Source organism: Ursus arctos, unplaced genomic scaffold (assembly GCF_023065955.2).
Source record: "Ursus arctos isolate Adak ecotype North America unplaced genomic scaffold, UrsArc2.0 scaffold_9, whole genome shotgun sequence".
In the NCBI taxonomy this organism is placed as follows: Eukaryota; Metazoa; Chordata; class Mammalia; order Carnivora; family Ursidae; genus Ursus; species Ursus arctos.
In genome coordinates, this window is record NW_026623111.1 from 1,078,047 (window position 1) to 1,104,051 (window position 26,005).

Sequence of the window (26,005 nt, forward strand, 5' to 3'; positions counted from 1 at the left end):
TTCCTCCCGTGTCTAAACCACGGAAGGAGAGCCTTCAGGAAGGAGGGGCGGAAGCCCCCCCAGGAGTGGTCCCCTTCCCTTCATGCCCCACCCACTGGGGGGTCCTGCTCTGCAGAGACAGTTTGACACAGCCACGGGGTGCTGCCCACCGGGCTTGGACGCCAGCGGGACAGGAGCAGCAGGCTGACTGGCCGTTGCTGGTGCCAGCAAGGGCCACCAGGGAAGGCTGCGGCCATGCCACCCAGCCCAGACGGTCGGCAGACAGGAAGAGTGTTGGCTGTGTGTTTCTCAAGAAGGCCTGACCTGACGCTGCCTCCCACAGCGATGATTAGAACAACATCCAAGCGCTTCAGGGACACAAATCAAGTACCGCTGAAGCCATTCAAGAAACACACGAGTGGAAATCATCAAAAATCCCTGAGAGTGGACACTCCCTGCCAGGCCCCCAGGCAGCTCAGCTTTCTCTTCAGTCACGACCAGCCAACTACGGTTTGCACTCACAACTGTCCAGGCTCACAGGAACCAAAGGCACTCCTGTGTGTGTCCACGTGTGTATCTCCACTGTCACCAACTAGACGAGCTTTGGAAGAGCAACGTCATTCCTCGCAACGGCTTTGGTTTTGGCCTCATCTGACACTTGGGATTGGGCTCAAGTGGTACATCCCCCCGAGCTGGAGCCCGGCTCCCTGAGTGCTGGCGACACCTCCCCGCAGTCAGGAGCCACCTGGCCCCCGAGTTTGTGGAGGACACACCCGAGGCTTTTCTCCACACAGCACTCACCCCCCGCTCTTCTCAAACCAGTCTCTACTCTGAGGGTCACAGAACAGGGGCCCCCAACCAGAACCTATCTCCTCATTTACAAACCTTGCACGTTCACTTTCTGATTTATTGTCAAAACCGACTCATGGATTCCTATATTTTTTCGTTTGTTTACCATTCATTACTATTTTTATTTTTATACTCAAATGGTCCAGGATTGTACCATGGAAAGACCCTTCAAGCTGATTGTTTTTGACATTCATCCATTAATTTTTTTGTTAGTAGTTCTACTGATGTTTAATTCACATTCCATAACATTCACTAAGTGTGGAATTCAATGATTTTTGGCAAATTTACAGATTGTGAAACTATCACCAAAACCCAGTTTTAGAACATTTTTGTCATGCCATAAAGTTCCCCATGTCCATCTGTAGTCAACCTCCGTTTCTACTCTCAGCCCGAGGCAAAGAGTAAATTGATTTGTTTCTATAAATCTGCTTTATTTGGACAGTTCCCGTATGTGGAACCATACAATATATTCTTTGGCCTCTGGCTTCTGTCATCAGGTACATAAACGTTTAGGAATGTTCTTTCCTGGTGACCTGACCCCTTGAGCATCATGAAATGTTGGACAGCAGGAAGACCTTCTCCACCCCTGGTCATCTTTGCTCTGCAGTCACTGCGGTCTGGTGCTCAGATGGACACACCAGCTTTCTTGTTAGCACCACTTCCTCCCCCACTGTTTCACTTGGGATCTATTTGTAGTCTTTACATTTAAGGAGTGTTTCTTGTAGACTGCATAAAGCTGGGTCTTGTTTTATCTAATCTTATAATCTCAACCATTTAATTAATAAAACTAAAAAAAGGAAACCATGTGATCATCTAAACAGATGCAGGAGCACCTGGGTGGTGCTGTCGGTTAGCAGCTGACTCATGATCTCGGCTCAGGTCGTCACCTCAGGGTCATGAGATTGAGCCCTGTGTCAGGTTCCATGGTGGGCACGGAGCCTGCCTGAGATTCTGTCTCCCTCTGCCTCTCCCTACGTCCCCCCCAAAACAAAACAAAATAAAACAAAAGCCCTACCACAACTCAAGACACCAGAATAGCAGACTTTGGTAAATCTGCAAGACACAGATCAATATATGAGAACCAGCTGTACTCCTGGGGCCCCTGGACGCACAGTCGGCTAAGCATCCAACTCTTGGTTTCGGCTCAGGTCCTGATCTCAGGATGGTGAGATGGAGCCCCTCGCAGGGCTCTGCGCTCAGCGGGGAGTCTGCTCGGGATTCTCTCTCTGCCTTCCCCCACTCATGCACACATGCATGCTCTTTCTCTTTTAAATAAATAAATCTTTAAAAAAAAAATCAGTTGTACTTCTATATATAGTAGACCCTTGAACAACACAGAGGTTAGGGGCAGAGACCCTCCTACCCAGTCAAAATCCATGTGTAAACTGACTCCCCCAAAAGCGTCACTGATGATAGCCTCCTGCTGACTGGAAGCCTCAGGGATAGCTTAACAGTTGGCGAACACGCGTTTTCTGCGCTGTGGTATCATATGCTGTATTCTTACCACAAAGCCGACAAAAGAAAACACTAAGAGAATCATAAGAGAAAGTACATTTGCAGTAGCGTATGTATTTTTATACTTTTTATATGCTTACACATTTATAAAAAAATCTGCATCTATGTGGATCCACACAGTTCAAACGTGTGTTGTTCAAGGGTCAACTGTACTAGCAATCGGCAGCTGGAAACTGAAATTTCAAAGACTCCGTTTACCCACAAGAGCCAAAAGATGGACAAACCCAAGTGTCCATGGACGGACAGACGGATGGATAAACAAAACGGACAATCTACACAATGGGATATTATTCAGTCTTAAACAGGAAGGAGATTCTGACACCTGCCACCACTCGCATGAACCCTGAGGACACTGTGCTCAGTGAAGTGCGCAGGTCACCAAGGGACGAATGCTGTGTGACCCACTGACATGAGGCCCATAGAGGAGCCAGAGCACAGGGACAGGAAGTAGATGGTGGGTGTCGGGGGCCAGGGAAGGGGTGGGGAGTGAGTGTTTCGCGAGGGGCAGAGTTTCGGTTGGTAAGATGGAAGAGTTCTGGAGGTGGAGGGTGGGGATGTTCCCAACAATGTGAAGGTACTTAGTGCCACAGAAGCGTATACGTAAAAATGGCTACAATGGTAATTTTAGATTGTGTATTTTATCAACAATAAAAAATTCCATCTACAATAGCATCAAAAAATATGACGTCGTGCAATATTGCTGAAAGAAATGAACAAAAATTTGTTTTATTCCACATTGCGACCCCCAGAAGTGCCCCCCTTTATTTTCGAGTCTTTCTTTACTTTTTGACACAGGCTCATCCAGCGTGGCACACAAGCTCATCCCGAAGCACCGCTGGTGAGCTCTGTCTCTGAGGAGCCCTGGATCCTCCCTGTGGGGCGGTTAGAAGCCAAGGGCTTGGGGGCCAAGTGTGCTTACGCCTACTAGGCTGTCACACCGGCCACACCTGGTCACCAAACTGAAGGGAGCAGAAGGCTGCAGCAGCTAACAGTCTAACAAAGCCAGAGACTGTCAGGAAATAACACCTCAGAGAGAAACCGCGGTAACTCTCCATCACCCTAAGAGCATCGCCACATGGTGAGCACCCGTGCTCCAGCACGCTCCACCTGAGGCCAGCACTGGAGCGGGGAGCCACGAGCACACTGTGGAGGCAGAGCCAAGCCCCGCCCCCAGGCCCCCAGGTCTGCAGTGAAGCAGCAAACACAGGCACCTCTCCAGGCAGCATGGGATGGGGGAGGAGCAGAAGGGCGTCCAGGTCATAACGCATTAACTTGTGTGGGTAATCAAGGTCCAGCCAGCGCTAACAGCACGATTCTGAAATCCCAGTGCCACCGCTCCTCCTTCCAATCCTCAGCCGGCCCCCTCCTAAAACAGCACCCAGGGGACACTCCAGCCAGTTAAAACAACGCCCTGTGTTCTCTATAAAGTTCCTGAGAACAAGCATAAAATCAGAAGCCAGGGGCACCTGGGTGGCACAGCAGTTAAGCGTCTGCCTTCGGCTCAGGGCGTGATCCTGGCGTTACGGGATCGAGCCCCACATCAGGCTCTTCCGCTATGGGCCTGCTTCTTTCTCTCCCACTCCCCCTGCTTGTGTTCCCTCTCTCACTGGCTGTCTCTATCTCTGTCGAATAAATAAATAAAATCTTTAAAAAAAAAAATCAGAAGCCAAAGTAACTTTCACACATGACAGCCAACTCCTAAGATCTTCTGAAAGTCAACTTCCAGGAACAGACGTCGCTGCACCTCTCCTTGGGGAATCCGAGGGTGCTGAGAACTTAAGCTGCCCCTTACGCCTTGGGGACTCACCAAAAAAAAAAAAAAAAAAAAAAAAAGAGCAAGAGGGGAAGAAGAAAGAAAACTCAGTGGTGTAACCATCAGTTATTTCAGACAAAGAGACCTAGAAGGTCTGGGCTCCTGGAAAAATACGAAGAATCTTTTTTTTAAGAGCTGGGGGATGGCATGGGGCACCTGGTAACTCTGTCGGTGAAGCATCTGCCTTCCAGCTCAGGTCATGATCCCAGGGCCCTGTGTTGGAGCCCCGTGTTACTGGGCTCCCTGCTCAGCTCTCTGCCTGCTTCTCCCTCTCCCTCTGCACCGCTCCCCAACTCGTGCTCTCTCACTCTCTTTCAAATAAAATTGTAAAAGGAAAAAGAGCTGATAGACGGCAGAGAAAGCTGGTGCGCCACATGCTGAGCGGGAAGCTCCGGGCAGCCGGAGAGCGGGGGGCGGGCAGGGTCTAGAGCCAACAGATGCACGGAAGCCCTGGCAGAGGGGCACTGCTCCCGTCAGCGGGGTCCTACAGGGAAGTTCACGGGTGAGTCTTTCGGTTCTTTTTTTTTTTTTTTTAAACCAAAAGTGGCATGAAAAAAGCCCTAAACACATTTTAAGTACCCAGAAGGTGAACCGACCAGGACCCTCGCGTGCCCATTACCTGCCTGCGCTCTCTGCGGGTCAGGCTGTGGCCGTGGAGGACGCGCCAGAGCATGCGTGCGGCGATCTTGGTGTCAATCCAGAGCAGGCGGAAGCCGTGGTAGTAGTGCTTCAGCTCGTCCAGGACCCTCTGCCCCAGGGACTTCTTCACGGCCACCTCCGGGGGGGGGCTGTACACAGGGCCTCCCTCCTCCAGCTTCTTGTTCTTGTCCTTTAAGGACTTGAGCGACTTCTCCACCACGGAGTCATCGCCCAGTGGGGGCGACGAGTGCCAGCAGCGCAAGGGAAAGAACGGTGGCCCTGGGACAACCAGACTGGCAGAGGTGGGGGCCCACGGCGCTCCGGCCACTGAGCACACGCGCTCGGGCCTCAGAGTCCAACAGACACGGGGATCGGCTCTGAAGGAAAGGTGCACGGGGTGGACAGGAGTGCAGCAGCGAAACGGTACATTCCTTGAAAAGGGAGAAAGGAAAACAGCGGTGAGGAGCCAGCCACTATCTACAACCTCCCAGCGCCACATACCAACAAGAGCGACACAGACCAGAGCCCTACCATAACCACACGCCCACTCAACCTTCCTGGTACACGAAACAGACTCAACACCGCTTCCTGACACTCAGAGCACATCAGGAAGAGGAGCTGCTTGCGAGGGGCTTGTGCAAGAGACCAAGGGCAGCCGGTCCCCATGGGCTCACAGAGGATACCAGCACACCAAGGCGACTAGGCAGAGGCTAGGGCCTGGGGTTAAGGGACAGGCTGGACACAAACAGCAGAAGCCTGACCCCTGGACTAGACAGACCCAACCTCAGGGCAGATCTCCCAGGAGGGTCCCCAGACTTGGGGAATCTGGGGTGGGGCAGGGGCAGGGTCCTTTCCCTACCAGGGGACTTCCTACAAAGACCTGCAGCTCTTGAGCAAGTCCTGGAAGTCAGTGAGGATGCTCCAATCAACAATGACCCAACCCTGGGCGTAGTCCAGCAAAATGTTTGCACAAAATGGCAAAAACCCAACATATCATGTCCAGAGCCCACTCCTCCCTCTCTTCCCTGTGCTGCTCCTTCTGCTCAGCTCAGAGCCTCAATTACGGTCCAGGGCTAGAGCAACTTACCTGCACAGTTCTCAGAGCCCCACGAGCTTCTATGGAACCTGCCTTTCTTACTGGAAACCTCCTCCCTTCTGATGCACAAACCCACTTCTGGGAGGCCACAGCCTCCAGCTTAACCTCAGAGGCGTGTGCTTACAACCAACACAGCCCAGCCTCTTCCCATGTGCTGGATCACCTCATGGCACCTGCCCAATCCCAGCATTGACGACCTGAGCTCGACAGCTGCCTGTCCCAGTTCAAATTCCAACCCACTGTTGCTGTGAGACCTTGGGTAACGTAATTAACCCCTCTGTGCTTCAGAAGCGTGCTCTGTAAACGGGTGTGGTAATACATACATACACGAAGTGCCCAGAACCATGCCTGGTACAGCAACGCCTGCCAGAAAGGTGGCAGCTATGATCACTCTCCCATCAAAGCAGTTGAGAAGCTGTTAGTCAGGGCTGGAAGAAGCTGGTCAATGTCTAGTTTAGCTGAACCTTTTACCAAAGGACAAATAGGGACGTGCCCACCTCAGTTCACAGCCTGTATCAAGCGGGCGCCAGCCACCCCATTGATCAACCCCACGCTGGCGTCCTGCCTGTCTGGGGCCCCCATTCCTGCCTTCGAAGGGCAGGGTCAGTCCTGTGCTGTGAGCCCCAGATGCCCACAGTCAACACCTGAGCTGGAATTTGGTGGCCTTGAACCCGCCCTGCTGAGTCACAGCTGCACGGAGCACAGCAGAGCTGCTCAGCCACATGGGGCTGCGAGACTGTAGCCGCAGCCTGGGCCCTCTGCACCTCGGCCTCACCTCCCAGTGCAGGTGAGGACAATACCCACACACAGTAATAAACCTTACCTCCTATCTCTGTCAAACTTAATTATCCATTTTTCCAACCCTCAATTATCAAGGAAGCAAGTGGCTTCCACGAGAAGGCATGATGTCAGCAGTTGCAGGGGGCAGCTAACAGGCAAAGACAGTCTCATGAAAACAGCGAGCAGAAAAGCACCCGGTGTATCCAGCTGGGGCTGGTGATGCTCCAAGATCTGGCTATCTTCACACACACGAGAGACCACTATTACTAACAACCTAGCCAGAAAGGTTTAGCTATTTTCAAAAAGCATAAAATTGCATAATCTGTTACTTTAAAAATATTCGTCAAAATAACACTAATCTGGGCACTGCTGCCTGCCCATGGCCAGCTGGGGCCCTCCTCTGCCCCAGCTCAAGACAGCCCACAGCTCGGCCTCGCTCCCGAGAAGCGCACGCCCGCCTCACCCACTCAGGGTCAGTAGGCCCAGCTTCCCATCAAGGCCCCAGTCCTTCTCCTGCTTTTCCTTTTCTTTCTCTTCGAAGTGGGGAAAACCCACTCTGGGCAAAAGCAGTGTGTCAACGAGAAATTCGCAGTCACCAGAGGACAGACTGTTGGCATTAAAAAGCTTGGGGGCTCCTATGGAAGCTGCCCATTTTACTTTAGGGTGCTGATGCCTACGTCCACCTCAATACACACAACCTGCTACCACCTCCAAGAAGAGAAGAACTAAGGACACCCGGCCGGCTCAGTTGGTAGAACATGTGGCTCCTGACCTCGGGCTTGTGAGTTTGAGCCCCACACTGGGTGCAGAGATGACTTAAAAATAAAATCTTAAAAAAACAAAGAGAGAAACTGAGTCGTGTCTGGCAAGTGAACGCATTCACCGGGTCAGCATTTCCCGTGCCTCGTGGCATCAGCTGCACAACCACAGGGTGGCAGGTAAGGGACCCACACCTGCTCTCCCCGTGGCACCTCCCTAACTCTTGTCAACAGCACAACTCTTGTGGCTGCTTGACTCCTGAGGGGATAGCTCACCCAGACGATGGCCTGAGGCTGGGCCAGCGAGGACTGCAAACCTCAACATGACCTTCAGGAACATGAGGCCGGCAAGGGCAAAGTGACACCAGCAACAAGAAGGGAAGCTAAGATGGACAACAGAGCAACAGGTACGAGGACCAAGAGGAATGATTCCCGAAGTGCAGGACATCTCTCTACCCAGAGACAAGAGGTGACCCGCACTTCCCTGTACGACACGGGGCTCCTCCGCCAGGGAACTGGAGACCACTGCCCGCAACATTGCAACACCTATCAGAGCCCTCAAGGCCCCGTGATATCCAGCATACCCTATGCTGGGAGCATTCCAGGGGCCGGGGAAGCAGCTGGCACCACCATCTCGCATTTCTGCAGCCCATCGTAGGAGCACTCACACGGCACAAGACTCTGGAAAGAGCCTCACGGCAGCCCCAGTCTTCCCATGGAATGAGCTTCAGGATTAAGAAGTTAGTTTGGGGGCGCCTGGGTGGCACAGTGGTTAAGCGTCTGCCTTCGGCTCAGGGCGTGATCCCGGGGTGATGGGATCGAGCCCCACATCAGGCTCTTCCACTATGAGCCTGCTTCTTCCTCTCCCACTTCCCCTGCTTGTGTTCCCTCTCTCGCTGGCTGTCTCTATCTCTGTCGAATAAATAAATAAAATCTTTAAAAAAAAAAAAAGAAGTTAGTTTGCTTATTCCCCATTTTAGGTGCTCCCTCGCTGCCTTTATTTTTGTGATAAAGGAAGTCAAGAGCAGCTAGACAACACCCATGACATTGTCTTGGATCAGAAACGCCCCACCTGCTCACCCTTTGGGGTCTGGACCATTTTAGCTGAAGATTGAGATAGAAAAAGAACCAAAAGAGAGAGCACTGCTGCGACCACACTGGCCTTGGGACAATGCAGACATCTGTGCCCGGACCCACTTATGCATGGAGGTTTTCCGATAAATAGAGGACAGTCCTGTAAGTGCATTTGCCTTACGATTTTCTTTTGTCTAGCTTACTTGATTGTAAGAAGGCAGCATATGATACATACACAAGCTAGGTGCAAATCGACTATGTTCAGCAAGGCTTCCGCTCAACAGCTGGCTAGCAGTTCAGCTTTAGGAAGTCAAGTCCTACGTGCGTTTTCAACTGCACAGGGGTCGGTGCCCCTGACCCCTCCTTGCATTGTTCAAGGGTCACCTGTACTTATCTGTGAGGCTCAACATTTCTTATACTGCGCCATCAAAAGCAAAAGCAGCATGTCCAGGATGCTGAGACTGATAAAGACTTCAACTCTCACCAGTAATCTCTCATTTGAAATGTTGGAGTTCAGCTAAACAGCTTTATAGTTCCCATTGTACAACATTCTCTTCCCCCCCATAATCTTCTTTCATTTATTTCTAAGTAAGCTCTACCGACTATGTGGGGCTTGAACTACGACCCTGAGAGCAAGTCACCTGCTCCACTGACTAAGCCAGCTGGGCGCCCCGCATTGCTTAACTTTATAAAGAAAGCACTTAACTTTCTAAAAATTGTTAACTTATAAAAAAATCTGTATTAATAAAGCAGTTTTTATATTTTAATATGAACCTTAAATGCAGGTACATCTGACTCTTAAAAGGTGGTTGAAAAATTCAACATCCATCCATAATAAAAACATTTTAGGGGTGCCTGGGTGGCTCAATCAGTTGAGTGTCTGCCTTTTCAGCTTAGGTCATGATCCCAGGGTCTTGGGATTGAGCCCCGTATCGGGCTCTCCGCTCAGCGGGGAGCCTGCTTCTCCTTCTCCTTCTGCTGTTGCCCCTGTTTGTGCTCTCTCTGTCAAATACTAAAAACAAAAGCTAACATTACACAGACCAAACACTAGATACTCTACTGTCTGCTGGGGCAACAACACAGGAGGGGCCGCAGCTGCTGTGATGCCAGGCCGGGCGGCTGAGGGCGCGGAAAAGTGGCAGAAGCACGAGCACCTGAAGGAGAGACACTCAGGGCGCCGTGCCCCAGCAGACCCTGCCACCACAGAGAGGCGGTACCGCGTGAGCTAGAACATGATAAACGAGCTGTAAGTGGCTGGACACAAGAAAACTGGTGACTTACATGCCAGCAATAATCACTTGGGAAAATAATGAAAAAGGAGGCCCATCAACACCAAACCCAACAGATCTGGGCACCTTCTAAAGGGCAGCAGGTGTGGGCCGGATAAAGAAAATGACAGACCTCTTCCTGAAACAGAGAGAAGGGCTTACTAAAGAAAACAGCTTACCCCTGGGAAACTGCGGGCGCCTTTCAGTTAATATTCCCAAATGATTTTATGGTTTTTTTTTTGAAGATTTTATTTATTCATTTGAGAGAGAGAACGTGAGCACGAGCAGGGGGAGGAGCAGAGGGAGAAGCAGGCTTCTCACTGAGCAGGGAGCCCGACGAGGGCCTGGATCCCAGGACTCCGGGATCATGACCTGAGCTGAAGGCAGACGCTTAATCGACTGAGCCACCCAGGAGCCCCAATTTTATGGTTTTGAGGATACTCCAGTTATAATCCCAAAAAGACTACTTTAGAACTGAAATAATTCAAAAGCAAACCCAGGAGGACTGTCCAGAAAGGATGTGTTCCAGGCTGGTCCCCTGCAGATAAAAGCCAGCAGGAGGACTCACCGGGGTAAATGTCAGGTGCAGACCACCCAGACACGACAAGCACCCCATGCAAGAGAAAAAGGCACAGAAGGCTCTGCAGGCTGCTAGGGTCGCTGATTGGCAGCACTGCCTCCCCCACACACCCCCGGTGGTTCATGCGGGCGAAGCAGTCCACAGGGCAGTCCTCAAACCTGCCTTAGAGGTCAGTACCTAGAAACCAGAGACTTCACACAAACACCCAGACTTCTGGCTCATCTTGAAAAAAACCCAAGAGCTGGCCTTACGAGGCTACATCCTTTATGGCAAGCATAAGTTGCACCCCGGGATCACCACCCACTCTGTTTCCAGCCTCACACTGGGCCCCAGGCCCCTGAAATGCTACCCGCGGATTACAGTTTGCTTTAGAATTAAATCCAGAAATGCACACTTTGGCAAGAGTAAAGATGTTCTATGCACATTCTTCAATGGCTCCACATCATAAAAAGAGAGATTCCATGACAACAACACTTACACTGGTCAAAAGAGAAATCTAATTAAAATCAAACCCAGGGGCCCTGGGTGGCTCTGCTGGTTGAGCGGACAACTCTTGATTTCAACTCAGGCGGTGATCTTGGCGATGTGGGATGGAGCCCCATGTTGGGCTCCACACTCAGCGGGGAGTCTGCTTGGGATTCTCTCTCTCCCTCTCCCCCCCACTCTAAAATAAATAAAATCTTTAAAATCAAACCCTAGAACAGGGCACCTGGGTGGCTCAGTCGGTTAAGCGTCTGCCTTCGGCTCAGGTCAAGATCTCAGGGTCCTGGGATCGAGTCCCACGTCAGGCTCCTTGCTCAGCGGGGAGCCTGCTTCTCCCTCTCCCTCTGCTGCTCCCCTGCTTGTGCTCTCTAATAAATAAATAAAATCTTTAAAAATAAAATCAAACCCAAGAGTCAGGTGGGAGTGCTCTTGTGACAGGCAGGGGCCAGCAGGGACTGCTGCTGGGAGAGGTTTTGAGACAGACTTTGCTGTGTCCCCACCAGACGCTGCATGTGTGCCAACCGCACTCCACAGAGACACTCACACGTGCAAGAAAAGCCCCACAAGCCCGCTGTTTAAGCACAATTTTGCTTTACCATCAACCAAGTGTTCCTGCATGACTTATGTAGTTTTTATTTTAGGGAAGTAGATCTGTTCCAGGAAGCATTCTCCAAAAAAGTGTTATAGCCAAGATAAGGTGACAAGTGAACAACCTCCAATGAATAAGAAAACTCAGAAGACCCCAAGGGTCCGTGGCTGTGAGGGGCCAGCTGGACGGCACTTGGGAAGGAGGTCTGCGCTCTCCGAGTGGAAGAATCAGGGATGTCCAAAGGGAGAGATGGGCTCTACTGTGGATATCTGGGGGCAAGTGGACAAGGGCCTGGGAGTCAGGAGAGAGGTCTGAGCATCCAACCACACAGGTGGGGGCGGGGGGATCAGAAGGAAACTATGCCTGGGGATGCTGGGCAGAGGGAATGCTGGGTGGGAGAGCACAGGAACCCCGAGGGAAGTTTGAGTCCATGTGCATCAGTGGACAGGGAAGCATGGATGCCACTCCCTCCAGGAAGCCCTCCAGCCTCACAAAAGTACCTTCACAGGGAAAGCCAAGTCCACCACATTCCAGATGTGTCCCCAGAACCAGGCGGGGGCGAGCCCTGTGGCCAGCACTCGCTCAACCTGATGTTCCGCGAAGGACCAAATGGGGTTCAAGGGAGGGTCTAATGTGTTCACTGACAGAGTCCCACACCTACAATGCTGCCTGGTGCATCCTGTGTCTTTTTGCACAAGTACATGAAAAGCCACCGACAACAGCGGTGCAAGTGTGGAAAAGCACACGGTGCACGATAAGTCCACAGCACTGTTTTGAAAAAGACACATGAAAAAAAGACTAGGATAAAATACACCGAAATGTAATTATATTCACAACAGGTACTGGGATTATGAATGTTTATTTCCCAAAGATCCACTAATATATGAGGTTATATATTTCAAAATGCAAAGACAATGGCTAAAAAGAATAAAAACAAAGAACAGGAAGGTAGACTATACCGTCTCCCCCAAATCAGGAGTCACACAGCAATCAAGCATTTCCAAGCTCCCACTTTCAAAGGGACGTACAGTGACGTCGTTGACTTACAGGTGGCTTATCAGCCCCACAGTGCTGGCACAGCCAAGACAGGTAGGATCTCTCAGACTACCTACAACAAAGACAAGGAGAAAACAAGAACGTAAGTTTCAAATCAGGGGCTTTAGACTGATACCATGTTTTAGAGTCTCTTTTGCAGAATAAATTTCCGGAAGCCTGTTCTGAGTGTTGGAAGGTTTCAGAGTATTGCTAAGTAAAGGGTCTGTCCAGTTAGGAACATGGGGTCTTGGGGTAGCCCTAGTAAAGAAGGAGAATCTGAGGCAGCCCCTGGCTTCACGCACCCCAACCAGGAACACCAGGTTCCAGCCCAGGTCCACAGAGCCCAGGCCAGGGGTCTCCCCAGGCAGGACCACTCCCTCCCTACTCACTCCAGCTGATGTCAGGTTGCATGGGACCCCCAAGGCACAGACAGCTCCAGAGCAAGCAAGGGCCCCATCCAAACAACCCGACGCCTTCTCTGCCCACAGGAGGGGTGAGGGCTATGAGAATTATTGGTAAAACAAATGCCAAGAGCAATTTATTTCTTGGATAAACACTACTGTTGAGTGTACAGCACACTTTCAGGATTTTGATGTATTTTTGACACTTTTTCTAACTCAATGTGGTTTCCACTAAGCATAAATTCAGAGTTCATTCTCAAGACCAATGCTCAGCTTACCTGTGATCAAACCCTGTGCTGCGGAAACCACCTGTGGAAGGAACAAGACAGATACTGGGGGCAGTGGGGCCAGAGGCACCATACTGATAGGTTGCCAGGGAGCAAGGCTGGAAAGGCAGGCTGGCATCCTAAGACCCTCAGGCAGCAGGAGTGCACAGAGCAGGTGTGGGGTGCTGAGGGCTCACTCTGGGAGCCAGCGTGAGAAGGGAGAAGACGGGCACAGCAGGGGACAGGTGCCAGCTCCCAGACACCCTCTGAGCAGGCCAGGCAGGGGAGACCCAAGCTGCTCCCGGTGGAACCTCTGGAGACCTTGGAGGACCTTGTAGTACAGGCGACAACCTTGTTTTAAGCTGGGGTCTGGGCTCCCAAGTGGTTACCATGATTCATAAAGTAATCTTTTGTATTTCAAACATACGTTTTTAGTCACACCAAGCCCTTCTTACTCCAGCTGAGGACCAAACAGAAGTGTCCCAGACCTGGGCCAGCCCCACACCTCAAGAACATAGCTCAACAATGGCTCCCGGCCCTGCACCTTCCCCCCAGCAAGGAGACAAGCTGTCACAGTTCCCAGAGCTCCCTGGCCTGCCATCCCATCACTATATTGTGTGAACCGCACATCCCCTGTCCTACCTGGCCCCTTCCCACAATCTCCCCACTCTGAAGGCTTTCCCAAAACTTCCAAGGAGCCTGCTCCTGGGGGATTGGGGGCGGGGGGAGGACTCTGGGATATGGGCCACAGATGGGCCATTCCCTCCTTTAAGTCCCTTTGTTTCAATTCCCCCCCCCCCCCCAACAACCAATTCTCCAACTCTCTGACCCCAGCTGGGCAGCCTACCATTCAGTTCTTTCTGACCCTACCCAGAGTTAATGCACACCCACAGGTTATTAAGGGCTCGGTCCCACAAGACTGCTCTGCTTCGGCCACCAGTTGCAAGTAGGATCCCCAGGTCACCCACACTTCTGCCAACTACAAATCTGGGGGCTCCCACCACTACTTTCAGTATTATTAATTCTCTGAACACAGAACTCAGGAAAATGCTCTACTTACTATTACAGTTTATTATAAAGGACATGAGGAACAGCCAGACGGTGAGGTACACAGTGCAAGGTGTAGAAGACTCCTGAGTGCAGGAGCCTCTGTCGCTGGGGGGGGGGGGGGGGGTTGGCATCTGCAGATGCCACCAACTCCAAGCCTCCCTATTCAAACATTCTTTTCTTATCTTCATTACCTAGGCATGACTGATTACACCCCAGGCCACTGGAGATCGATTTCAATCCCGACCCCCTCCCCTCCCTGAAGGTTGGGATTCTACAACAGAGCTGAACAGTCCTCAAAACTGTCAAGGAAAGCCTGAGAAACGTGTCGCAGCCGAGACTAAATAGATATAACAACCACGTGTAATATGGTGTCCTGGATGAGGTCCTGGGACACAGCAAGACATCGTAATTAAAATATGCACACAATAAAGGAAAGGTACCAATACAAGAAACACATGTGAATAGAGAGTATGTTAATTACAAAGTAAAAAAATCAGAATAAAGTGTGGGACAGAATAAAAGAAATCTGAATACAGTATGGAGCTCAGTAAATAACAATGTTGGTTTACTAATCGTGACAATGAGCCACACTGACAGAAAAGGTTAGTACTGGGGAAATGTGCTGCAGAAAAGGGCTACTGTGCCCAGCCGAGAGTGTCGTTTTGGAGGGTTCAAGACTGGACTCAGAGTCCAGTCCTGGGTCTCCTGGGCTTTGGATTCCCTGTTGGTCCTAAAGGGAACCCGCTGTCTGACCCACTCTCAGCCCCTTTCTGTGTAATAAAGAACAGTGCTAAACTACAAGAAACATTTGTGTTCCCGGAAAGATATCAACCACAAAAACAAATTCCACTCACTTTTAAACTGTAAACAGCTACAGAAACCTGAAGTGGCCGAAGTATTTTTATTACCATGCTTAACAGGGAAGAGATACAAGCAGAACTCTAACAGCAGAGGGACCTGGACACCCAGACCATTCACACCCTCAATTCCTGCTGCTCAGTGCCATTCCCATGGCTCCAAAGTTCTAAGCAGTCAACCAGTCGTTACTGTTAAAAATTACAAGAATCACGTTTCTTGTACTTGCTTTTGTGAATGGTAAAGTACTTTGAAATATATTTCACTCGTGGGACACCTGGGTGGCGCAATCATTAAGCGTTTGCCTTCGGCTCAGGGCGTGATCCTGGCGTTATGGGATCGAGCCCCACATCAGGCTCCTCCGCTATGAGCCTGCTTCTCCCTCTCCCACTCCCCCTGCTTGTGTTCCCTCACTCGCTGGCTGTCTCTCTCTCTCTCTGTCAAATAAATAAATAAAATCTTTAAAAAAAAAAAAAGAAAGAAAAATATATTTCACTCGAGTCTCTAATATTCATAAGGGAAGTCCTAATCTTAACAGATAAGGAACAAACTCAGAAAGGTTAATATAAAAAGAATCAGAAAAGGAAACGTGTGGACACCTAAGAGCCCCGAGTTAGGGTAGGGTCACAGAGGCTGGGGATACCAAGGGACTCGCCTGGGGCCATGCCCAGCAAGGCCTGAGGCCCCTCTACAGACACCCAACAGTACTATAGAGATATCGGTCCCACCGATGTCCTACAAGCCCGCAGATCCAGCTGGTTCGTCTCTGCCAGACCCTGGTCATCTCACCTCAAGAGTCCTAAACGTGCCCCAAGGGCACGACTGTCCTCATGAGTGAACACCACGTTCCACCAAGCTTAACCACGACAGCAGCGCCCAGACAGTCCTAAGGCTGGCCGTCAGCGCGCTCCCTTCAAAAAACTTTCCAAATCCCGCTCAGGACGCCGCGGCCAGCAGCCGGGCGGCTAAGGTCACAGCGCGAGTGAGTCACAGGCCGCCGCCCCGCGCGCGGCACCCACACCCCGACAACGGGCTGGCCAGGGCGGGGCGGAGGGGAGAGGCGGCCTAAGGTCCCAGCCGGCGTGACCCCAGCCCCGGGCCGCGTCCTAGCACCCCTACCCACCCACCCACCCACCAGGGCACCGTCCGGCGCTGGGGCCCCGCCGGGCAGCTGCGGCCCTCGGCCGCCCGCCCGGACACCCGGCCCCTTGCTCCTGTGCTCCCAACACCCCTGGCCCTGGCCCCGGCTCCAGGCCTCAGCCCTGGCCCAGCCCCGGCCCCCATGCCCCCGCCGCCGCCGGCCCCAGCCCCTGTCCCAACCCCCACCCGCCCCCTCCGACCCCGGCTCCCGCCCCCCGCCGGCCCCGGCCCCAAGCCCCGCGCCGTCGGCGGAGCGCCGGCAGCTTACCCCTCCGGGCGGCGGCGCGGGGCGGCGGGAAGCGGGCGGGCCCCCGGCCGCGGCAGCTCCTCAGTAAGATGGACGCCATGTGCCCGGCCGCGGCGGCCGCTCCGGCCTCCTGCTGCTGCCTCCTCCTCCTGCGCGGCGGCCGCAGCTACTCGCCGGCCCGCCGGCGCCTCGGCCCGCCCGCACGGACGGTTGAAGGCGGCGGTTGGCTCCCGGCGACGGACGCTCAGCTCAAGGACCCGGCACCGGCGGCAGCCATGTCCCGGCACAGCGTCCGTCGGCGCGGGGCGGGGCAGCTGGGCCGCCACTCCCATTGGGCCCCTCCGGCGCCCGCCGCCCGCCAGGTGCGGGGCGGGCCTGAGTCCCCGCGGACTACGGGTCCCGGCGTGCCCCGCGAGGGCCGGCCTCCCGAAGCCGCGCGGCATTCTGGGGCCCGTCGTGGCCGCGCATGCGTACCGGGACATTCCGTGTGGGAGAGGCGGCGAGGTGTTGGGCGCCTGTGCGCGCCTCAGGGGGTCTCCGGAAAGGGCCCCGCGGAGGGACGCTGATGGCCCGGCTTGTGTGGTTGGGCCTCTGCTCGCTGTCGGTCCCATCCCGGGCTGGCGCGCGCAGCCGCGAGGGGGCCCTCCGCGGGTCCGGATCCAGGTCCAGGGCGGCGCCCCCACTGCGCGGCCTGATCCGCCCAGCTGAGAGCTCACACGCTGCTCCCAGAAGGCCTTCCACCCAGCGCGGACCTTTGAGCCCACACTCCCCTTTCCTAAGATGGGGTCATGTTCGCAAGGGTCGTGCGGGGACGGATGAAGTGACGCAGGAAAGCAGGCAGGGGGAAAAGGGGTGGGCGGCCCCTGGGCCCAGTGGACACGGTCTCCCCCAGCAGGCCACTCGACCAGCCGGCACTCACGCGCAGTGGCACTAGGCTCTTCCTCGGGACTCGCCACTCTGCTTTCCCCGTTCCATCCCTTGCTTGGAAGGTCTTTTACCTCCTTCTGGCCTCATCTGCCTATCTTTTGTTCACTGATGTAATTAATCCCAGGGTACCGCTTAGGGAAGGTCTGGTAGTGCATTCTCGGTGCAAGTCTGTTCTCTGGGCTACAGGAGCGTGGAACTCCTAATCTTAGCAGGCTCTTGAGAGACTGAATTTGGTTGAACGGCATGTCTACCTAGGAGGCTCGGCCCTCACCATCAGGAGGAAATAGCCTGCCTGCAGTTTTTTTCCTTTCCAGGGCTTCCAGATGCTGGACTGGGATGGGCCTGGAGTCCCCACCCCATCTCCGGTGGGAGAGAATAGAACTAGTTAGTGCAGGGCACTTGGGCGATCAGAGGAAGTGCTTGTATTGGCACCCGGCAGTGAGCGCTACAGACATCATACGCAGAGTTAATCTAAGCACGTTAATGCCCGAAACTGAGGCCTCCAAGGTCAAAAAACCATAAAGCCAGGCTCCTTTCCTATACATCTCCCAGGAGGCAATGGTGGGATAAGGAAGGACAGTTCTTGTCCCCCCACCCCAGGGTCAGGTCTGAGTCAGGGCAAACAGGTGCTCAGGATCAGACAGGACTGGCCTACCAATGCCCAAAGTGTAGGAGAACGCTTGTGCCAGTACAGCTAGTAGCTGACATTGGCCCTCAGCTCCCGAAGGCTCTGTTCCAAAGCCATCAAGGGGCAGGAAGGGAGGCTCCACAGAGTGGGTGAGAATCAAAGCTGGTCTCTAACGATGCTGTAAGTGTCTGCAGGACTTTGAAGGACAGTGGATGGGGGAAAGGCCCCAACTGCCTCTGTATTGCCCAAAGGACCTGGTGTGAGGAACTATGGCAACCATGCTCACTTGCCCTTGGCACGATTCACCTGTGGCCCAGCTAGGTTGCATGAGAGAAGCCAAAGATAGGGTCTCTGTAGGGAGGGTGCTTCTGAACACACATCTGTGATGCTTTTTGCAGCTCCACTGCCAGGGTGGATTTTTAGAGAAAGACATTTTTAACAATACCTCTATTGGGTTTTCTAATTAGTTAAAGAACATGTGCTTGTTGTAAGCATTTTAAATTTATAAAAATAAATATAAAGGGGCACCTGGGTGGCTCAATCGGCTAAGCATCTGCTTTCAGCTTGGGTCATGATCCCAGAATCCTGGGATGGAGTCCCATATCAGGCTCAGTGGGGAGTCTGCTTCTCCTTCTGCCTCTTGCCCCTGCTTGTGCTTTCTCTTTAACAAATAAATAAAATCTTTAAAAACAAAAGAAATATAAACAAGTAGAGGGGCGCCGCCTGGCGGGCTCGATCCATAGAGCATGCAGCACTTGATCTTAGGGTCACAAGTTCAAGTCCTACATTGGGCATAGAGCTTACTTACTAATGGAAAATAATTAAAAACAAGTAGAAATCTGGTGCCAGCTTGCCATCCATACCCTTAATGCCGCGCAAATGGCCGCCCTCCTGCCCCACACCTACTCAGGTAGCAGTCCAAGCACACAGAGTCCTGGCACAGTGGGTCTGTTTTTGTATCATGGACTCTTCGGTTTTTTTCTTCTCTCTTCTCTTTCTTTATGGGCCTTTTTCTTTTTTCTATGCTCCCCACAAATTGAACATAATCTTCCATAGTCGCTACATGTTTACACAAGCGACAAGAGTCCAGAGAAACAGGGTGGGATATTATTCAGGCAGCACAAATGCCCCAGCTAGGGAGATTAGAGAATCTGGCTAGGGATGAGGTCAGGGGTCAGGTTAGGGATCTGGGGGGTGGGGGTCATGTTAGACATCAGGTTAGGGAATCAGGTTAGGGGTCAGCTTAGGGATCAGGGTATCAGAGGAAGACTCGTCTGTGTGCCATACTGCGGCCAGGATTGGACTCAGAGCAGGTGAAATTGGATTTGACAGGGTTGGAATTTTGCCCAGAAGTGTGATGAAGGAAGAGAGGGACAGTGGAGTTTAAGAATTGTGCAAAAGAGTGGCCATAAGACTTGACTGGGAAATTTAAAATGGGGATGAGGGGAAGGGAGGAAAAGGTGGGAGAAACTCGGGACTGCAGAAAGTGGCAGGACCACTGGCCTGTGGGGGCTTCTGGTCCTGAAGGGCATTGGCCGTTGGGTACCACAGCGGGTGAGCTGGCAAGAGAGGGATGCTCATGGTGGGTGGTGGGTGGTTTGCATTTATTGGCCCTGGCAAGGGCTAGGATGTGAGCCCAGGAGAAGGACCTGAAGTGAGGCTGGAGGGCAAAGCCGTTGGGGTGGAGAGCCAGGATACCTTTGAGCGCCATGGGGAAAGGCATGCCTTCCTCCAACTGAAAACAGCCTTAGCCAGGCACACGCAGCAGAAGGAGCAGGTACCGGCCTCCAGCCCTCTCTTGCTTTGTAACAACCTACATGACCGATGTGGTGGTGGCCTGGACTAGAGAGTATGGAAGAGACCTTCATTTGGGTCCTTGAGTACGCGGGAATGGTGTCTATGGGGCTGAGACTAATCCTACTTGCTCCCCACAGCAGCGCCCATTCTCCCCCTGTCTCTCCATAACAGAACCTTGGGTTTCTGGGTTTCATTCAGCGGCCTCCCTTGACCCTTCTGCTTCCTTCTGCTTGCCAAGCACTGTGGTTGATGTGATGGAGAGTACAGCCCCTGGACTGCTGACCTTGGACTTGTATTACCTAAGAGCAAGAAAACATCTACCTTTTCTCAGCCACTGTTACTTGAAGGAGTTTCTGTATATAAAGCTAAATTTAATCATAACGGATTCAAGGACAGATCCCTAGAAGCTAGATTGCTGAGTGAGTGTGACTGCAAATGTATATTTTTGTAAACCTTTAAAATTAAAGGTTTTATTTTTTAAAAGATTTTATTTATTCATTAGAGAGCACAAGCAGGGGGAGCAGCAGACAGAGGGAGAAGCAGGCTCCCCGTTGAGCGGGCGCCTGACTCGGGACATGATCCCAGGACCCTGGAATCATGACCTGAGCCGAAGGCAGATGCTTAACTGACTGAGCCACCCAGGTGTCCCTCATTTGGTAATTTTTAACAGCTTCTATTTTTTCTATTGAGGTTTCTCTTCACTCATTAGACCCTATTTTCCTTTAATTATTGAATATCTTCAAACTCCTGCCTTAAAAGTTTTTCTCCGTCAGACCTCAGACTGGGCTTATGATTGGTTTGTATTGCCTTTTTTCCTTGATAATGGCCACATCTCCTCTTTTCTCTGTATGCTGAGTGACTTTATTGTTCACTGATTGCTGTGGATGATACGCTATAGACTCTAGATTCCGTTATCTTTTTTTTGACAATGACAATATGTGCTTTTCGATCACTAAACACTGCAGCTTCTGCCTTCCTCCCTTTGGATCCCCACTCTGGGGAAGCCAGCCCCTGTGTTGGGAGGATACTCAAGCAGCCTGTGGAGAGGCCCACATGGGGAGGAACTGAAGCCTCCTGCCAACGGGCAGCACCATCTGAGGAAAGCTGTCTCTGTAGCCTGTCTGCAGCCCCAGCCAAGGTTTTGGATGATGGCAGCTCTGGGCATCATCTTGTCTGTGATCCGGAACTAGCTGTCTCACCCGTTCCCAATCCTGACCAAAGCAACTGCGTGTGATAATATTTACTGTGTTTTGAACCACTAAGTTTGGGGGTAACATGATACACAGCAATAGATAACAGACAAGATGTGTCTAGAGAATGTTTCGCTGTAGGATGCTCCAGTTCCCAGGGCATGGATCCTAGTGTGTCAGCCGCATGCCAGGGGCATTCATGGGCTTGAACGAGGTGTTCACTTTAGCCCAGAGCTCCCAAAACAGTTGTTCTCTGGGAAGTTTGGGGGCCTCACCCCAATTATGTGCAGCCCCGACCTCAGCCAAGGATAGTGGGACATCTTCAATGCCCCTTGACACACTCGCCTGTCCTCCAGTGCCCTCTCCACAGGTTCCAGCAGCAGCACTGGCCCTCGGCTCAGGCATACAGTGTGCCCTGCTGGACCCCATCTCCCTGTGCCATGGTAGGAGACTGCCAACAAGTACAAAGCTGGGTGGTCAAGGTGTACCTTGGGAATTTCCCTTCACTGGGGATTGAAGTCCTGCATTTCCTTTTTTTTTCACACCTGAAAATAGCTCCCTCATCTATTTTGTCCATGTTAATAGTTGTTGACAGTGGGAGGGCCAGTTAGTTACAGGATTCTCTGTTCTAGCCTCAATCAAATTTGCTTTTTTGAAGGACAAGTCTTTCTACATTTGTGGCAAAACTGGTGAGCTCTAAATAAAGCCTAGAATTTAGTTAGTGGTAATGGACTGATGTTGGTTTCTTAGTTTTGACAAAGCTACCATGTAAGCTGTGGCGACTAGGGGAAACAGTTGGGGAAACTGTTATCTGTGCATCTTTTCTGTAAATATAAACATTACAATAAAAAAAAATAAAAGTGATCCATCTGTCTGGGGTCAGGAGAGAGGGAAAGAGAGGCCAGGCTCTGTGTCTGTGTGCCTGCCCACCAGGCTGGCTCTGAGCGGCCGCTCCTGCTGTCTCTGGTCAGTCCCCAACTCAGGCTGGTGAAGCCGGTCACAGGCTCAGAACAGAAGCGCTCCAAAGCGGTCCCCAAGCGTTGCCAGTGCTCACACGTAGCGGCACGCCCAGGGCTTGGGGAGAACTTTCATTTTCTTCTCTTTGCTGTTTTGGGTTTTAATTTAATTAGAAAAAGAAGCGCTACTTTAGCACAAAACAATGTTTCTTTAGCCAAAGCCTGAGTGAGTGGGCAGCGCTGGCAGTGGCGCCCTGACCTGGGTGGTCCTCGACCTGAGGCAGTCCCCTCGGAGGATGGGGGGTGCAAAGGCCACCGGAAGGGTGGGCGCGGCCTGGCGAAGGTCTCCCGTCTTCTCATCACTGCCCTCGGTCCTCAAGCATCGCTTTCTTCCCTCCGCGGCAGCCGCGAGACTCACCCAGCCAGCGGCAACCCCGGCGGCCGCGGCCGCGCAGGGTCCGCCGCAGGAAGCGGCGCCCGGGACCGGCCGGTGGGCGGGGCCTCGCGGCGCTTGGCCAATGGGACGGGCGGGACTTGTGGGGCGGGGCCAGGACGGCGGGAGCTCTGCGCCCAGGGCTGGGGCAGGTCCCTAACCTCCGCCCCTGGGGCGCCGCCTCCTTATCCCTCGGCAAGAACGTGCGAGCTTGCCTGCCCCGCTGCACCCACGCGGCGACTGCCCGGGCCATCACCCGGGCCAGGCGTGCCCCGCGCTTTCTCGAGGGAGGGCAGCGGGGCAAATGGGACCACGTGCCGTTAGGGACCGTCCATTCCTTCCTCCCAGCACTCCCGCAGGGGGTACTGTACTACTGCCACACTGTGCACACGGACGCCTCACACCCTGCTCAAGGTCGTGCAGCTAGTAAGGGAGATGTTGTGGGTTGAACTGTGTCCCCCAAAAGATATGTTCAAGTCCTAACTCCCCTGCCTGTGAATGCGACCTTATTTGGAAACAGGGTCTTCGCAGATGTAATCAAATTAAGAGAAGTTTTTAGGTGGACCCTAATCCAATGACTGGCATCCTTAGGAGAAGGGAAAACAGGGGACCCTGGATGGCTCAGTTGGTGGAATAAGCGACTCTTGATCTCAGAGTTGTAAGTTTGAGCCCCACTTTAGGTGTAGAGATTGCTTAAAAATAAAGTCTTGAAAAAAAAAAAAGAGAAAAGAGAAAACAGATGGACACACAGGGAGGATACCATGTGAAGACAGAACCTGGTAGTGGAGTGATGCTGATAGGAGCCCAGGAGCACCAAGGCTTTGCCACCATCACCAGAAGCTGGGAAGAGGCCAGGAAAGATTCTCCCTGAGAGCCTCAGAGGGAACATGGCCCTACATAGGCCTCGGCTTCAGGCTTCCAGTCTACAGAACGGTGAAACAATAACTTTGTGTTATTTTGTGGCACTTTAGTGGGGCCCTAAGGAACCTGTTCATGGGGAACCAGGACTAGAAGACTGGCTGTCCAGCCCTAGGCAGCAGTACCACGTGGAGATAAACACAGAGTTGTGCGTACCCCTAGGAGGACTCAGCCAGCCTGGGAGGAGTCAGAGAAGGCTTCTGGAGAAAGTACTATCCCAGGTAAGATCTGGCATGCGAACAGAGGGAGAAGTCAATTTGATACCTGCCCAGGGTGGATGTGTGTGGCTGTTGAAAGAGCTCTGGGGAGAGGGCTGGGCCAGAGAAGCAGAGCTGGATGTCCTTCCTGCTCCTGAAAGTCCAACACAAGGCTGGCTGAGGAGTGGGTTTTGTGTGAGAGGCACTGGGGAGCCATAGCATGATTTTAAACAGTTGGGTGACTCAGTCCGTTTTGTGGTTTAGAAAAATTCTGGTTGAATGCATAGAATGGACTCTCCTACTGGAGAGAGGCTGGATTAGAGGGGATTTAGGAAGTGGAATTCCTGGGGGGGGGGGCGGGTTTCTAGGCTAGCTCAGGTGGAATCTCCAGGAAGGAAGCAGCTTTTGGGGGCAAGATGGGTCTGTGGTTGCCCCCAGGACTGGACCCTGGGCCTGGGCTTTTGTTTGCTCTTGGAGGTGACCACTGAGACTCTGATGACAGGCACTTCAGGCCTCTTGGGGGGAACTGGGGTCAGCCCCAACGTGGAAGGAGAGAGGGGTGGGCAGAGAGGGTGGAGAAGCCTCCTGCTCAGGCCTCTTAGCCAGGACTTGGACAGGAGGCTCCCCAGCCAGGTTTCAGTCTGCATGTCCATCTTCCCTGCCTGACAGGGACCCCCACTCAATGGAGGGTTGGCCAGTGTGACCCTAAGGAGCCTTGTAGTGCTGCCTGCTGGCTCTTGGTGGCTGTAGCTCCTGCTCCTGTGGGCTGTCCCAGTGGACCGAAGTGGCCCTTGGGCCAGGTGGGAGATGAGGCAGAGCCAGGCCTTGGAAAAGGCAAGTTTCCAGTCTGGAGAGCAGAATGGAGAGGGCTGGGAAGGAGTTTCTGAGAAGGTGGGATGTGGGGAGGCCCCCTGCCCCTACTGCTCTGCCTGGGCTGGGGGAAGGGCCTTTATTTCTTCCCCTCCTTGGAGGCAGGGGCCACCTGGGGCATGGGAGGAGGGGTGGCTTAAGACTGCCAGTTTCCACTTGGAAGCCCTCTTTATTTGGCCAGGGATGGAGAAAGGCTGAGGTCAGAGTGCATGCATTCCCATGGAAACAGCAATGAGCCTGGCCCCTCAGGGACCCTGGCCCTGGCAGGGGAGGGGGCTCCTTTGGCTAAGAGGCCTGGGCCTTGCCTTTGGCAGCAGCTCTTACAGGGAGGTCAGGCCATGAGCTGCAGGACCTGTGGCAAGGAGGAGCAGGGAGGCAGAGAGCGCTTCAGCCAAGGCTGCACTGAGAAGAGGGAGGGGAGCCTGCACTGTGCCTTCTTGAGCTGTATGCCCGGAGTGGGTGATCAGTGGAAGGCAGGCCGCCAGAGGCAGCACAGCTGCAGACCTTGTGGCCAGGGGACTCCCCACAAATCTTGATCTCTTGTTCTGTTGTTGTGGGGCTTGTCCCAGGTCCAGCAGGCAGGCCTGGAGTCCTCTGGTCCTAAAGGCCTTGCGCAGCTAGCTTGGCCTTGGCCTGAGAGCTGGGTGTGTGTGTGTGTGTGTGTGTGTGTGCTGTGGGAGCTGAGATGGAGGGCAGCTGAACCCCCCAAAAAGGCCAGAGCAGGTCATCCCTCCATCATCTGCAATCACCTGCCTTTGAGTCCAGAATTTTCATCCAGAGAAATGACAGGAGTCTCAAAGAGACCCAAACAAGGTTCAGTCCCTGCTGCCATTGTTGGGTGGGCAGGATCCCTCTGGGCCTACCGGGCTTGGGGCTTTGCCTCGCAGGGCCCTCACCCACCTGCCTGAGGCCTGTTTTCCAAGAACATGGTTTCTCAGCCTGTAGTGCCAGGGAACTACCCAGACACTGCAAATTTCCAAGCTCTGTATGCTCCGAAATCATTGCCCCAGGGACAATAGCCCACCTTTGGGAGCCTCACTTGTGAGCACCTGTGGGGGGCCCAGTCATCGGAAATATGGCCCCCACAGGGCAAGGCCCCTGGAGTGTGCAGGGCTGGGGGCTGTCCTCCTGGCCAGACTTGCTGAAAAGGACTCAGGACCTCCATGAGACAGTCAGGCTGGGCCGAAGGAAGCTTGCACTGGGCGGGAAAAGACCAGCCAGCCCCAAATAACTTTCTTCAGGAAAATCTAAACGCACATTTGCATGTTTTGAATAAATTTGCATATTGATCACACCATTCTAAATGCTTTTTTCTTTTTCCAGAGGAGATTTAATTCCAAATCTGTGAAATCAGAGGAGATATGGTGGTATTTGTCCTGTACTGCAAGATTTAAAAGGTGCAGTTTTCAAGTTTGTGCCTCAGAGGGATCCAGGGCCCAGAGAGGGCACCTCTCCTCCCTACAGTCAGAAGGGTAATATGGCAAAATACAAATGTGAATGAGCCACTGCCCAGCTAGATACCTTTCCAGGAACTCCCAGTGAGTTTTGGCAGTGACTGCTGGGGCAAGTGTCTCTTCTGGTTTCTCAGGATCTCTAGCACCCTGCTAGGGCACAGCACACATTAGGACCTCACTTTCTTGGCTGAAAGTGAGCAATTCCATAATTCCTTTCA

General features: G+C 52.9%; 1 protein-coding gene across 3 annotated transcripts in view; it reads right to left on the reverse strand.

Moving 5' to 3' along the window:
• The window catches only part of LETM1 (leucine zipper and EF-hand containing transmembrane protein 1), a 36,615-nt gene extending 19,881 nt beyond the window's left edge, over positions 1 to 16,734 (reverse strand). For 2 of the 3 annotated variants that reach the window (XM_048211866.2, XM_026485917.4), the window contains exons 1-3: positions 16,439 to 16,734; positions 12,471 to 12,531; positions 4,776 to 5,226 (exon numbers count right to left, since the gene is read on the reverse strand). In XM_048211866.2, coding sequence (XP_048067823.2) covers positions 4,776 to 5,226; positions 12,471 to 12,531; positions 16,439 to 16,517 — 591 coding nt within the window. In that variant the 5' untranslated portion in view covers positions 16,518 to 16,734. Of the gene's footprint in view, positions 1 to 4,775; positions 5,227 to 12,382; positions 12,443 to 12,470; positions 12,532 to 16,438 lie in introns of those variants that run through there. The other variant, XM_057309552.1, reaches the window with a different exon arrangement.
• Positions 16,735 to 26,005: the final 9,271 nt, after the last annotated feature.